Source organism: Polyodon spathula, chromosome 6 (assembly GCF_017654505.1).
Source record: "Polyodon spathula isolate WHYD16114869_AA chromosome 6, ASM1765450v1, whole genome shotgun sequence".
NCBI classification, from domain to species: domain Eukaryota; kingdom Metazoa; phylum Chordata; class Actinopteri; order Acipenseriformes; family Polyodontidae; genus Polyodon; species Polyodon spathula.
In genome coordinates, this window is record NC_054539.1 from 25,605,666 (window position 1) to 25,621,718 (window position 16,053).

The window sequence follows — 16,053 nt, forward strand, 5'->3', positions numbered from 1 at the left end:
CTAATATATATATATATCTATAAAATATATATATATATATATATATATATATATATATATATATATATATATATATATATATATATATATATAGTGTGTGTGTAAAAGTCTTAGATGTTGCATTTTTCTACTCTGGTGCATTATGAGTAGGGATCTACTTAAATCGCGGTAAATTTACGTATTTTTCATGGGTAGGTTGCAGAATAAAATTATGACTTCGCGGACATTTTGCGGACCTGTTTAAACATTAAATAAATTAAGTAGATAGTATTTCAGAGCACTATAAAGCCTAAAATAGTGGTACTTGCTTCCTTACTAAAACAGAGTGCTGTCATTTGTTAAAGGCAAGCATGCAGCATCCCCTGCAGTTGACTTGCCCATACCTGAGACTGCACGTTCTCAATCCACTGAATTGGTTGGAAGTTAAGGTAAAGCTTTGCCAAGTTTTACAGATGTCGAAATCGATTAGAAACAGCCCCAAAACTCAGTTACCCAAGGCTATCTGGCATACTTTTAATAAAAGACAATATATGCAGCACATTCGTTTTCATGTTATTTGTTCCATCTAATAATTTATTTTATTAGTACCGAGTCAAAACAAAGAAAACATGGCTATTCGGGTCTAAAATTCCAACTACGAAAAGGTAAGCAGCAGGTTGAAGCAAGGTGGCTGTGCTAGATCATTGTAGTAACGATTTAACTTGCAGACAGGAATACTTTTTGTCTACGCTGACTTTCCAGTTTGTTTTCTGAAAGCTGTTTATTTTACATTTTTTTCAGCAGCCTCTGTAGTAACCTTTTGTTTAATGTGTATTTCTGAAGCTAAATAGCGATCAATCGGATTTTCTCCAAAGACACATTAAGATATGCAAAACAATTACCGCCATCTGCATGTACAGTTTCTTTGGGAAGTACGATAATCAGCAGAAATATACTTTGCTTTTCTTGTCATCCATTTCTGCTGTTTTACCTCCAATGCTGAAAACTGGATTTTAGCAACCTAAATCAAAACAATGCAGCACCAACTTTGTCCCACCTCCTATTGCACAGTACAGGTCACAGTAAAGCAGTACAGACGCACTGATAGGCTGATTAAAACTTTGTCATTTGAATAGTAAACAACAACGTTAACCGCGTTGAATAATTTTTTTTGTAAATGTTATTTGTGGACATTTTTGTTTGTTTGTTTTTTGCTTAAGTGCAATACACAAAGGATGGCGAAGGAATAAAAAAGGGCTATCTACAGAAGGAAGATACGTAGTTTGCGTCGCTTGCATTGTGCAGTAGTTCATTTAAACAAGGTTTTGTTTTTTTTTTCTCTCCGTACTTGTCCGGTATGCATTGGCCCCTAAAGAGGTGAATTTCGTGGTGGCCCCTCAATTACACAATTTCCGCGAAATTGCGATTTAAGTAGACCCCTGATTATGAGCATCAACAATTTACTTAAAGCCTCCACTGGTGTTTTCTACTATTATAACAACCTTGACTTGCATAAAGAAGGAAAAACATTGAGTGAAATAGCTTGAATCACTCGATTTTTCAAGGTGTTGTATCGGAAGCATAATCAACAAGTACAGAGTCAGTAATTGACAAACCCAGAACTGGAAGACCCAAAAAGCTGTCTAACAAGGATGATCAATAATGAAGATAACATCCTTAAGCAACAGAAAGAAGACAATCCTTGAATTCACAACAGAACTGGCAGAAGGCACAGGTGTCGTTGTCCTCTGGTGTCTGTCTTGCCGTGGCGGGACAGCTTGCGTGCTGTAATGAGTCTGTGCTGGCAGGGGCTTTTGCTCCTGGCAGGTTTAACCATGCTGGTTTGGTCTGCGGGGGAAGGGCCCAACAAAACAGACAACCTGGTCCTCCAGGTTGGGGGTTGGGAACATGGCTAACAACCCTGTCCTGTAAAAAACAAAACTTGTTACGGAAACAGCGACGGAGAAATCGACCATTACTGTGTGTGATATCCTGCAGGAGTGAATGAATGACTTGTGTGACTGCCAGTGGTGAAAGCTGAAAGGAAACCACTGGCACGAAGACTGAAGTGCTCAAGACCAAGACAAAAACCGAACTTGTTTTTAGGAATGTACAGACAATGTACAAAACAGGGAAGCTAGCTCAGGTCACAGCAGAGATGAGACGCTACAGCTTATGATAGTGATGGGGAAGTAAAGGACAAATTCTACCTCGCACTACAGGCAGAGCTAGAGAAAGTACCATGCCACGACCTAACTATAGTTATGGGAGACCTGAATGCCAAGGTCAGTAAGGGCAATACAAACAATGACAGAGCAATGGGCAGACATGGGTGTGGCACCATGAATGAAAATGGAGAGAGGCTTGTTGATCTCTGCAATATGAATGATCTAGTCATCGGCACAACCCTATTTCAACATCGTGAAATTCACCAACTGACATCTCCAAATGGTAGAGATAAGAATCAGATTGACCAATTTCAAATGGCGACGCTCACGGACAGCACGAGGAGCAGATGTTGGAAGCGACCATCATTTTGTGACAGCCCCCATCAAGCTAAAATTGAGAAGTGTGGGCCCACCAAACAGGGAACATAGACGCTGTGACATTGACAAGCTAAAGTCCCCTGAAATACAGAAAGCCTTCTTTCTGCAGTTAACTTGCAGACCTTGATGAAGAAGAGGGGAATGCAGATGAGGAGATTAACAAGAAGTGCGACAACAAGTAACAACAATCTAGAAACAGCAGTGAAGCCCATAAGTCTGGGAAATGGAAAAAGAGCCAGATGAGTGGATCAGTGGGGTTATAGTAAAGATATCAAAGAAAGGAGCACTCGTTGACTGTAATAATTGTCCTTGTATCACACTTTCTGTGCCAAGCAAGGTACTGTGTAAGATCATATTCCAGCGTATATCACATGCAGTTGATAATGTTCTCAATAAAGAGCAAGCTGGTTTTCGGAAAGGGCGTGGATGCATAGACCAGATCTTCACTCTACGTAATAGAACAATGCTCAGAATGGCAACGGCAGCTCTACATAAACTTGATATACTTTGAAAAGGCTTTTGACAGCATTCACAAGACCAGCCTACAGTGCTTTCTGCGGGCATATGGAATCCCTCTCTGCATAGTAAAAAGCTTCTACTCCAACTTTACATGCAGTGTTGATAACAGCGAGCTCAGTTTTGAAGTCAAAACAGGAGTGCGTCAGGGGTATGTCATGACTGCAATACTCTTCAACACTGCCACTGAGTGGGTCATGCGGGGTACAACAGAAGATATGCCAGGAGGCATCAGATGGACACCCTTCCCATCCCTTGAAGACCTTGACTTGGCAGATGATCTCGCTGTCCTATCACATACCCAACACCACAGAAGAAAAAACAACGCGTCTCAACATATTCAGACAGCAAATCGGATTGAAAATCAACCACAACTGTACAGATACCTAACATTGCCTAACCATCACCAGTACAGACAGAAGATCACGTTATTTCCAGCACAGAAACATTCACATACCTGGGCAGCACCATCAACCAGGACTGTAGAACCAGTCAGAACATCCGAAACAGAATAAATAAAGCCAGGAACACCTTCAGGTGCTCAAAACTAAACTCAAGATTTACCAGAGCTGTGTACTTTCAATACTACTCTATGGTGCAGAATGCCGTAGAGTGACAGAGTATGACATGTCCAAACTGTCTTCATTCCATACAACCTGCCTCAGAAAAATTCTCTGTATTTTTTGGCCCAGCGCAATCTCAAACCAAGACCTACTCGCACAGTGCAGCCAAGAAGATATAAGCACCATCATTCCCAGAAGGCACTGGAGATGGATTGGCCATGTGCTTTGGATGGAAACTGATTCTCTCATCAGAACAGTAGTAAGATGGACACCTGAAGGCAAGCAAAAATGAGGTCGCCCGAAAACAACATGGTGAAGAGCTGTGGAACCATTGAAAGACATGCCAGAAACAGACAGGAGTGGAGGAGCTTCGTCGCTCCCCTAAAAGCCAGAGGCATAATGGGTAGTAGGTAATGTGTATGTGTATGTTTACATATACACATAACTCAGTTATTATTTGTAATAGTATATTGAAAAATCCAAAACTAATTTGAATACATTTTAACTTATTTTATCTCATACAGACACACTGATAGTTATTTTGATGCATATTAATATTGTTTGTTAATATATTTTTATGGGGATGAGGAGCAAATTTGCCATGACATCGCCACTGGTGTGAAAGGTAGTGTCGCAGCCAAAATACCATTTTCGAATACAAATCTCATCATGCCCGGTGTGTGGAGACCTTTAGGGTTCTGCTCAGAGTGCTCAGTGATGCTCATTAACTTTGCAGTTTTGAACTCATTGTATAATTGAATACTAATCAGTGAAGCACAATCTTTGTGCATTATTTAGAAGTATAAATACTCTGATAAACAAAAATAAAAATGTAGTTTTTTTTTTTTATTTCCATTTAGAAAAAAAAAAACATTCCAGAAATATCATTCTAGAAAATGCACATTTAAGTATTGTGTAGTAATTGAAAAAGATATGCTATGTGCAATTTAATTTTCTTTTCTACTTGTAGTCAGTGGCAATCCCTCATTTCATTTTCAAGTACACTACCATGACCAATAAGCTACCTGCAAGCAAGGTGTGATGAATGGCCTCCTCTCGTTTGTAAACTTTCTTATGTTATTAAGTTATGGCCACGAAAACAAGAAACACACTTGTTACAGAGAGGTGAGATGTACAGCATCTCTGCGACACCCCCAAAGTGAAAGGACAGCCCACGTGATCTACCTCGTATACAATCTCTGCTTAGCTTAGGTCATAAATAGCAGTGCACCTGTGTCGTAAACCAGCCACATTTTGATAGATGGCACTTGCTGATCTAAAAATATTTCTATTTTTAGATCAGCGATGGAGCTTCGAACTTTGCTTATCCATTTTATCCCACAGTGGGAATATGCATATTCTATTGAGTGAGTAGTCAGTAATTTATCTCACCTTTACTAATATTTGTATATTTGTTTTATGTCATGCATACTTCACAGGTTTCGAGGATGCAAGAAAGATGAGCTGTTGGGAATTTCCTACAACAGATTAATAAGGATAGATATGAGTACTTGTCTTCCAATAATAACCTGGCGGTTCTCGAACATGAAGCAGTGGAATGTAAACTGGGAGATTCGTCAGGTACAGTAAGATTATTGTTTCATGAGAGGATTTGTAGTGTGTTGCTTATTAGTGCCGTATTGTACTGCATTAAACTGACTTTATAATTCAGTTTGGTTTACATATACAAAAAACATAGAAATACATTTCATAAAAGACAATCCATGTGAATCACTAATTCCATGCAAAATATACAAAAACTTTAACATAAATTAACTACTGTCTTTGTTACTTAAAGGAAGCTATTTACTGTATATTTTTTGGGGGGATTGGATGTTTTTCAGGTGGCAATTGAGTTTGATCAGAATGTGTCAATCGCATTTGCCTGCCTGAGTTGCGACTGTAAGATCGTCCATGAGTACATTGGAGGATACATTTTCCTGTCAACCCGATCCAAGGATCAAAATGAAACTTTAGATGAAGAACTTTTCCATAAGCTTACAGGAGGCCAGGACTAAGAATGTGTTACTGTTAGCTTATTCTAAATGTATGAGCACAGTGAATCACTGGCCAAACTAACTCCACGTTTTCTGTAACAAAACAAACTCCAGATGACACTGACAAAGGATGCATTTGGCTTGCTAAAAACATTGTGATATATGTAATACACATAACAGGGTCTGTTCAAATATTGAAATATTGAAAATGTTAGTGATTTAAAAGGATGGCAGCAACATACAAATGATTATTTTTGGACAGATAAATACATTTTGAAAGTTTCCTCGTGAATATAGTTTTTTTTTTCTGATGATTTTCCACGTTGGAAATGAGTTTACAGAAATTCTTCAATTGCCAAGTCCCAAATTACAGTAATTATTTTGTACCTGCAGTGTTTAGAATCACATTTGAGTCATATATTAGCTGGAGAAAACCTTTTATTAACATTTACTTGGGAGTTTGCCAGAGTTTGCCAGGAGAAAGAAAATTGACCTTATAAGGATCACAATGTGTCCAGATTATGCGCCCTCCTGCAACAATTCTGGATTCACTGCGATGTTTAGAAGAAAAAATACTTTCTCCTAGCAATCATTCCCAAAAGTTGTAAAAGTAATCCCCTAGTTCAGGGATTTTCAACTTGGGGTACACAGAACACCTCAGAAATGCACAAATTAAAATGAAAGTAAAAGAAATAATGATTTTTTAAATTAATTCTATATTCTCAAAAACACTGTGTATAATTATTTAATCTTTGCTTAGCAACTCAAAGAGAACCACAGATGAAAATAAATATACAGAATCTATCGTGTCCACTTTTTCCACCTGTACGCATGTGCAATTTCGATTGCATGGCTTTTATAGAGGTGAAGCAGGCATCTGCCAATTGTGCCTATGGAGAGCGCTCTATGCAGCTCATGATTTTTGCTCTTTTCAACCTGTCGTATCAGTGAAGCACAGTGTTTCTGCTATATATTTTTTAAAAGTATAAATGCTCCAGTAAACATAAATAGTAGGCTGATCACAATACTCAGACTTCGACCGGGTTTTGTTTTATTTATTATCGCGGCTGCATTTAGTAACAGCAATAGTGGCTGGTTGATTATGTTGTCATTGTTTGAAATGGATGCATTTCTTACTTGCATAGCAAAAAAGAAGGATTAAAACACGAAGTGCAAAGCTTTGGATAATTAGGCTGGCTTTAATATATTTATAATATATATATTTAATATAACAGATATTTTTGATACTGTAAACATTTTAAATGGCACACGTAATTATGCTGAGGTGGGAATTAAATGGTAACGTGATAAACATTTACATTGCAGACTATTTTGTATTAGTGTAATGATTTGCCAAATAGAAAGCGCAAGTGTTTCCAAAGATATTCATAAATACTGTATTTTAATTCTGTGCATCCAAAGACATGTAATTAAGTTTTAATAATTAAGCCTACTGTTTTGTATTCTGTCTTAAATCAGCAGTTTGACAGCACCAGACTGTTGTGAAAAATTTAATATTAAATAAATGGGGGGGGGGGGGGGGGGGGTGGGGTGTAATCAGATTATTCTGCCCTTCATTGCAACTGTGGTACCATTCAGTGAGCGAAAATTGTAGAGGGTACTTTAGCTGAAACCTCCTGACAGAAGGGGTACAGTTTAAAAAAAAGGTTGAAAATCTCTGCCCTAGTTGATTTACTTATGTGATATGGACAACACAGGATAAAGCAAATGTAATATGTTTCTTGTAAACACTGCAGGTGGGGGGGGGGGGGGGGGGGGGGGGTCTGTCTTTAAAACTTTAACTATATGCTAACAGCATGACAATGTATTATTGTTGTTGTTTGTTTATATATAAGTAAATATGTGGTTTGAAAACAACACAGGTATTGATGTGCAGGCTGTACAAAGGCTAATGTTATGCTTTCTTGGCTTTAGCAACACCTGCTGGATTTCTATCAACATGGCCTGCTTGATTGTACTTCATAATTTTCTTTGAAAAGTTCAGAGCAATTAAAAACCTTAAAACCATGACTTTTATGATGCATCAGTCTAATGGAAGAAGCTGGTAATACAGAGAATGTGTTCTTTTCACCTGTTATAAACTACATTGAAAGGGATGGGCTTTCTGTTTCTGTAAGTCAAGTTATGAAGTTAAATTTAGTAAGAAAAAGTACCAATAACATTAATGTTGGTAGATTTTTAATAATGTACTTTTTCTGCTGTCTTCAAAATAGGTACACAAATAATACGGGCATGTTACAACAGTAATGTAGTGTTTTTCATGAAGCTATTCTGCCCCAAGGTGACTTGCCATTATGCAATCTGCCAGCTTTATGCTTTGTTTTAGATTTGATAGCAACATTGAAAAGTGTTCTGCTAGATACAGTACTCTGGTGTTACCTCAAACCCCATTTGATACCAGATCCCCATTTAGAACACACTCTTTCAGTTTGGAGATGGGTATTTTCTTCTTTTTTGATTGTAGGGAACAGTTTCTTAGCAGAAAAATGTATATGTAAATAACAACACAGTTAAACAATCCATCAGTGAATTATTATACCCCTATACAACTTGTTCTAAACATATCAACCCTTCCCAAAGAATCTGGTACATCTTGCCATAGACACTGACAGTAAAATTCTGCTTTATAATAAGTTCACTAATATAGTTGATGCAGTCTGTTATGGTAAGAGCCTTTTTATCAGCATGGCTTCAGACTTATTACTAACTATTCAAATATTAGATTTTATGGGGCACTCCTATTCAAGCTGTAATAGTCTGCAATTTAGACCTTCCGACAACAGTGATAATGACTTATACATTGGCAGACTCCTTTTTTGTGCAGAGACTTACCCAACTTGCATGATTTTTGTTTATCTCTTAAAAATCCTTGTTCCATTCTTACACTGCAGGTAACTTATACAAAGAGAGAGTGAGAGAACAAAAAAGATAAACTCATAAGCACAATGCTTGAGAAGTAGTCCCAACATATTTGCTTTGACCTTTGTTAAACGGTTACATTTTGCACACAATCTATTATAAGTATTGAAATTAGGAATAAGAATTGACAATTTCCATCAGATTAAAATGTACAATTCTGTGTTATTGTAGGCAAGTATTTGCATTTAGGTTTTATCAAAGAAAAACTGTTTCCTTTTGACTTTGTTATGTTAAGTGACTGATAGTAGTGTTGATGGATTTTACCTTGTACAGAACAGCAGTCTACAATGATATGTGCTTAACAGTGCCTTCACAAGATGGTACTACCTCCCCTAAGCACTTTATCATGCTTTTTGCTTATCTAATGTGTCATGCAGGAATGCATCCCTCCTTAAAACCCATCCTTCCACCACGCACTTTAAAAAGAAAAAAAAAACAACCTGGGTTGTAACCTTTTTTTTCTCTTCCTATACAGATTAGAAAACTAATATGTAAAAGTTGCTAATGTTATAATTGCATTAGCTGATATTGGCTAATGTTAACACAAATAATAATTTTGTTTCATATTCAGTTAAATTGCCCCAAACCTCACTCACTAGGATGCCATATTTTCTGGCTACCATAATGTGTGCTTCACATAGCATCTAAAACTAAAATGTATTAGTACATTTTCATTGGTTCCCTTTCAATGTAACTATTTATTTTTTGCTTCCACATACATTGTAGAGGATTAGGACCAATATTGTACAACATTTTCAGCTTTCACTATGGCTGAGGTTATTGTTATAACAATTACCTGTCAAAGCTGAACATGAATTGAAGTGATTAACGTTAACCAAAAGAATTGGTTAATGTAAACATGTACTGGTCATAATCAACAAAATATTTAACCTTATACATTACCGTAAGGGAGGACTCACACACTCATCAGTGACCCTAAATGGTGGGAATTTGTCAAGGAACACGCCCAGGCAGCATCAAAGCAAGTGTCTGGCAGTGCCTGCCCCTCGTCACCTGACTGAAATCTAACATGCATAACATTGCTAATGCAGTGAATTCTTAACTTTTAAATACACATTTTATAAGCATGCATTAGTTATCTTGTCATGGACCTGTATTATATCTTAAAACTGAACGTTTAAGAAATAAACATTATTATTGGGTTATAAAAAAAAAAAAAAAAAAAAAAAGATTTAAAATCTGTTTGCGTTCATCAACCTTAACTTCTAGCACTAAACTATAAACTGCGGTAGAATTATATGAAACCAACTCAAATAAGCAATGAATACATGCTGTTGCCAAGTGAGTACACTGTATTGCCCCATATTTAAGAACATTTACGTATTTCCTTGTATTTGATGCTCAGGTTTTTTGTTTATCAAAATGATAAAGGCTACTCCCTTTCAAAAAGTATATTAACATTATGAGACAGACCCCACTAGCCCACACCCTCTTTCCCAATATCAAGAGAAAGGGTTCTAATAAATTCCCAGGGGGAGGAAATAGTACAGTTCATAGGACTGCTTGTAATGGTCTGACTCATGCAGTTGTCTGAGTTTATTAACCCAAACCCTGCATCCAAGACACTTCAAAAGAATATATTCAATTCTTGTGAACTCTGGTGAGTATATTTTACACAATGTACAAGAAACTTAGACAAGTAGACACAAGTTTTGCTGGTCTATCTAATTCACTTAAGCTCTGACAAGTTTGATCTTATTTTGAACTTTTTGAATTTATGAATAATTATTTTCACAGTAAAGAATGTTTACAAATCTAACCATGCACATGTGATATTGAAGGTGTTCTTTTTAAAGGGATTGAAGAGAACTATACAAATAGTTTTTAATTAGGTAAGCAGTTTTCATTTTGTATTTCCTTCCTTACACATTGATTGCCTTTTATTTTAATTAACATGGCTTGTTCTTTGTAAACAGCAATAGGATACTGGCTACATTTAACCACAGTTACAACAGGAAACTGAAATCCACAGACTGGATTTTATCTAGTTTCTGTTTTGTTTTAGTTTTTTTTTTTTTTTTTGTTTTTTTTAAGAGAAAATACAACACCACACATTTTGTGAGAATTAAATATGAATTCAATTAAAAGTTTACTGTCTTTAAAATGTTATTTTAGCCATGGTGTATCATTCTTGAACTGAGCAATTGCCTGATGATTGTCAGAAGTATTTGCTGAAGAGTAGTCTTACACAATAAAATAAACACTAAAATATGTTTGTGTCTCATAAGAATTGTTTATTTCTTAACCATCCAGTTTTACGATATGCTACAGGTCCATGACAAGATAACTAATGCATGTTTATAAAATGTGTATTTAAAAGTTAATTCACTGTATTAGCAATGTTATGCACGTTAGATTTCAGCAGCCAGTGTGCTTTTACTGATACATTTTAAAGTTTGTTACTAAAACGTATATAGTTTTTAGATAACCACAAGAAAAGTATGTTGTATGTAAATACTCATACAGTATTTATAAAAGGTCTATTCAATTAACCTAAAAACAGTGGCAGATCAAAATATTGCCACCCATTAAATATATTTTAAAAAAGTATACTCATTTTATTGCATCTTTTAATGATTTAAACAATGACGGTATTGTTTTTTTTTTATTTTATTTTAATGTCTCCTATTTTAAAAATGAAAAAAAAAAGTCAAAACTGAAGCTATTTTAATCATACTAGGTTTCACAGTATTACTGATTTTTTTTTTTTTTTTTTTTTTTTTTTTTTTTTTATCCCAAATTTCTTACAGACAGATTAAAAACATGTTCCTGTTTCTCAGCTCTGTTCTGACCATGTCTGTGTTTTGGGGAGCTGAATGCAACCAAGCAAGTAGCAACACATCTTTTGTCCCTGAAATAAACAGCAGCCTGTGGTCCCTCGACCTTTCTAACAGAAACCTGAACTCAAGCGACATTTCTTGTGGGATCTTTAAGCATGTACAATTAGAATATCTGAATCTCTCAAACAACCTCCTTGCGAAGTTCCCTCTCTGTTTACCGGCAACCCTAAAAGTCCTGGATTTAAGCAACAACAATATTTCAGAGCTTACAGACCACAGTTTTCAAGGCCTTTTGGATTTGCACACATTGCTATTAAATCATAACATCATCATACAGGTTTTGATGAATACAACTTTGAACCTAAAAGTGTTGGATCTTAGTTATAATCAGCTTGTATCATTGCCAGTGACACAACAGACCAACCTCACTTACTTGTCCGTTGCAGAAAACCAAATAGAAAATGTTCATCTAAACGATTTACACACTTACCAATCACTTGTGTATGTGAACCTATCAGGAAACCCGCTTGCCTATTTTAACACATCAGGCAACCGCAATGAGCTGGACATAAGGAAAACCAATATAACACGTGAGTACGAAACTTGAAAACACATTTCAGACTAAAACACCAAAAAGCAGCCCTCTCCATTTTGTTCAATAGGTATGAGTCCCCTCTACACTTCCTGAGTGTTCCTTTAAGAAAACAAAATGTAACTATTTGTCGTTGACACATTTAAAGCAGGACAAAATGTGTTTAGTGGAGATCTAACTGGAAAGGGACACTGCCCTACAAAGAAAGCATAGTGGACTCTTATACTATAAGTTCAGACCACCATGGAGGTGAGTGCTTATCTGCAGTACAGCATTGTACCTTCATAAAACATTTGTTACATATACAGTATATTGTAAATGCACAGACCTTCTTTGTGCTAATGTATACCTGTATTACACAACAAACAAAAGTAGACTGTTTTAAGTGAAGAAACATGGTTATGTGTGTCAGTGTGATACAACTACGCAAAAGTTCTTGGTATTGCATGGCTTTTAACACGTGGTTTGCATGTACAGCAATTCAAAAAGCATTATAAAAAATATACAAGCTATATAGGACAGAATTTAGAATGATAGGGTGCTTTAAAATACAAGATGGTAAACTTTTTGTAGTGCAAAATCAACGTGTGTAATATTTCACCTTAGCCTATATCTATATAAATTTCAATAAATCCCACGTTTTCTTTCAATATCACTAATTAATATATTTTATTATTGGCAGACGACACTTGGTGCAGTCATTTACAGAAGCTTGAAACATTCCATTTGGAAAGAAATTTCAGCCATCAAATATATTCTTTAAAAAAATGCATGCTCAAATTAAGCCAAGTGAACTTCAAAGACATAGTTTCACTGAACACTGGAAACTCCAAGATTTTCAACAATTTGCAGCAGTTGAAATTCCTCTCTATCGAAAAGTAAGTACTTTTATTTTTTAAACTTTAAACTCATTGGTTGCAAAAATCATTTAATTTTGTAAATGTTAATCTGAAACTACTTGCTGTTTAAAATATTAGGGCAAAAATGATATGCAAAATAGAAATAAAAGTGTAATTGACATTTTTGTTTGTATGATTTTAGCTGCAATATGAGCTCAGTTGACTCAACAAATACGACAGAAAATGATAATGAAAGCCTAGTTAACTGTGAGCTTGGGCTCCGTTTGCTTCTGTCTAATTCCAGCAAGAATCTTGAAAGGTAAGAGCTACAGCATTACGTAACAGTACAACTGCACAGGTCTGGCTATCAATATCCTTATTTTTGTACATTATTATATTGTTGTATTCTTTTACAAAGACACTTTAGAAACAATGGTTACCGTATCCACAGTATCTCTAATTCACCTGCTCTGTTAGGGGGCTTTAAATGGGTGAATCTTGAAAACTAAAAAGAAAAAAAAAAAAAAAACACACAAAAGTAGTCAACGTCTCTCTTATTTATTCTTACCTGGAGAAAACTGGTAACTCACGTATAGGTGGAATTGACTTATGTTTATTTGAACTGAATTAACACACAAAGCTAGAATATTACTCAACTCTGCATTCATTTGTTTTTTGAAAAGCCTTTTCACAAGCTAGGAAGTTTACTCAATAGTTATTGTTTGTTTTATATTTACACAGGTATGAAGCAACTACAAGTTCCAGTACACAGAATGCACTAGAAAACATTGCAACTACCAGAAGAGATGGGACACCCACTTCCACAGTTTCAGATTCTACAAAATCTGCAGCTTCGGAAACTTCTAGCGGAATGACTACAGAGACTAAATCAGGGATGGCAGTCCCAAACGTGGGACAGGAAAACACTTCATCTAGAAGAACAGATGGGACATCCACTTCCACAAATTCAGAGTCTACAAAAGCTGCAGCTTCAGAACCAACAAAAACAGCAGCAATAGAGACCACAAAAGCATCTATACAGACCACCAAACACAGACCGTCGAGATATCCCACCATTCCATTTCAAACATTTGACGAGCTTGAGTCTGATGATTTACCATCTAAACATGATGAATTTAATGCTCAATTGGTGCCATGTGACTATGAACCCTGTAGAGATGTTCAGATTCCTTGCTTGGACCTGCAGAAGCTACATAAATGCTTATGCCCAGGAATGACTCAAGGTACTTTACGACCAAACCCACCAACACTCAAAGATGTCTCTGAAATTACATACACATCTGCCAAAATCCATTGGTGTGCTCCTTATTCTGCTGTAAGTGAGTACTATCTTAAGGTAGAACGAGAAGACGGATTAGTGCAGATGAATGATCACATTCACGAAACATTAAGAACGTTTACTTTGTACGGGCTTCCAGCTGGCACAACACACACTGTCTGTGCTGCAGCAAAGAACAAAGCAGGGACCTCCGATGAAGTATGTACTACATTCAAAACAGAGTATGATTATACAATATTCGTCTATGCCTTTGCCACAGCTACATGTTTGCTTCTACTTGTTGTAATCACACTGGCAGTATATCTGTACAAGAGGTCTAAAAATCCACCACCTGAATTTCCATACCTTACAAACTCAATCTCTATACAGAACCCAGCATTCAGCCACCAGATGGGGAAGTAAGATCTTTCATGTAAAATGGGGTGATAAACAATTGTCTCCTTAATTTGTTAAAAACTAGTTGGACAGAATTAAAGTAACATCATTCACAAAGCTTTACATTAAAGAATGTTTTTTAATCAGTTTTAAAATTGTATGTTTGATTTCCATTAAAGAAAGTTTTTTTTAATCGGTTTTAAAATAAGTTTGATATCCATGAAACTGTTCTGGACTCTACTTGCCTTGTTTACCAGCAGCTTAGAACAGTTTCAGGAACTTCAAATGTTACACTATTCTTGAAAACATTTAAATATGAGTAAAAGCTTTGTGATCAGGGTCCACTGTACCATAATACTGTTTTTTCTCCCTTACACATATAGTTGTGCCTAAAATGTAAACAGTTACCCTAATATTCAATACGGAAAGTTCTAATTAGAAGTTGTGTATAAAAAAAAAGTACCCAGAAAAGCCAAGGCAAGTACTTTTGCCATATATCTGCAAGCATGTAACACTTCATCCAGATGGCTTCAGAAAGAAGAGAACCTTGCTAATCCCACTATAAAAATATTGTACTACTGTATATAAATACTATGTATAATAAAACAAATGACAATAATGTTAATTTGGCGTCATATATTGTAATAGTTACATACTAGTACATAATACTAACCTTCAAATGTGCAGATTATTGCTAATTTAAAATAACAATTTGCTTCAAAGTAACCTGTTTTTTTTTCTGTTGCATTTTTGAATTTTTTTTTTTACCCTTTTTAGGGTTGTAATCATTTTGTGTGTTGTTGCTATTGTTTTAAGAAACACATATTGTGGATAAATGATCAGCTGTACAGTATTGTCCAACCTTTCATTTCATTGTTGCTTGTGGAGTCACCAAAGACATGTTAAAGACTAAACGTATGGCTAATGTGAATCAAGTTTCCTTTTATTTCTTGCAAAAAAATAAAATATTAATATTGACATAAAATTGCAAGATATTTACCATGTGTTAATTTGGTAATTCAAAGATCTTGCACGTCTAGGTGTGTCTTGTGTGTAAATTGTGCTGCAATTCTAAGGGATGTTTTTTTAAATTATATTGTATATACAGTCAACATTATTGACATGTCATCTAATATTAGGAGGTATAGGCACTCGCTATATAAATTGTTCAGTTTTACGTAATAGCTTATTTTTAGCCAATAATTGCCTCAGAGATAGACACAGTAAACAGAGCATTATGTTTTCCTGGAGTGGAATGTCCACTACTGTCACTCACGATCAAAATATTTTTGGAGGAAATCCGATTATTCATGGGTTATATGTTCACACATGAGTATTGTCATCTGGAGAGGTAAAGTAATGCACAAAACCAAACCATAAAGATTGTCTTGGCTTTTTTTATTTACCAGATTCTGCCGAGTCAACACCCAAGGAGGGGGGGGATTGTGGGTAAAGTTGTCAAGGCAAAAGTGGAGAAGGGTGTTGGCTCAGGCAGGGGCGAAACTACAGGCATTACTGCAGAGGAAGTATTTTTAACATTAAGCTGATAAATTATGTTTACAGTTAGGCTTGCTTAAAATTCAAAAGGTAGAGCACAGCACACAG

General features: G+C 35.8%; 2 protein-coding genes across 8 annotated transcripts in view; both read left to right on the top strand.

Annotated features, from left to right (window-relative positions):
* LOC121317056 (fermitin family homolog 1-like) overlaps positions 1 to 7,134 on the top strand; it is a 28,060-nt gene extending 20,926 nt beyond the window's left edge. The window contains exons 14-15 of the mRNA XM_041252629.1: positions 5,044 to 5,185; positions 5,449 to 7,134. Coding sequence (XP_041108563.1) covers positions 5,044 to 5,185; positions 5,449 to 5,622 — 316 coding nt within the window. The 3' untranslated portion in view covers positions 5,623 to 7,134. The remainder of the gene's footprint in view (positions 1 to 5,043; positions 5,186 to 5,448) is intronic.
* A 236-nt stretch (positions 7,135 to 7,370) lies between these two features.
* LOC121317057 (leucine-rich repeat neuronal protein 4-like) lies at positions 7,371 to 15,975 on the top strand. Of its 7 annotated transcripts, none has more exons than XM_041252632.1 (6): positions 7,371 to 10,162; positions 10,344 to 10,394; positions 11,313 to 11,932; positions 12,617 to 12,812; positions 12,976 to 13,092; positions 13,515 to 15,975. In XM_041252632.1, exons 3-6 carry the CDS (start codon positions 11,326 to 11,328, stop codon positions 14,473 to 14,475), a joined length of 1,881 nt encoding a protein of 626 aa, XP_041108566.1. In that variant the 5' UTR covers positions 7,371 to 10,162; positions 10,344 to 10,394; positions 11,313 to 11,325; the 3' UTR covers positions 14,476 to 15,975. The 7 variants fall into 7 exon arrangements, with proteins under 7 accessions (XP_041108566.1, XP_041108568.1, XP_041108565.1 ...); XM_041252634.1 differs by having other exon boundaries at positions 11,317 to 11,932; XM_041252631.1 differs by having other exon boundaries at positions 10,359 to 10,394.
* The last annotated feature ends 78 nt before the right edge of the window (positions 15,976 to 16,053 follow it).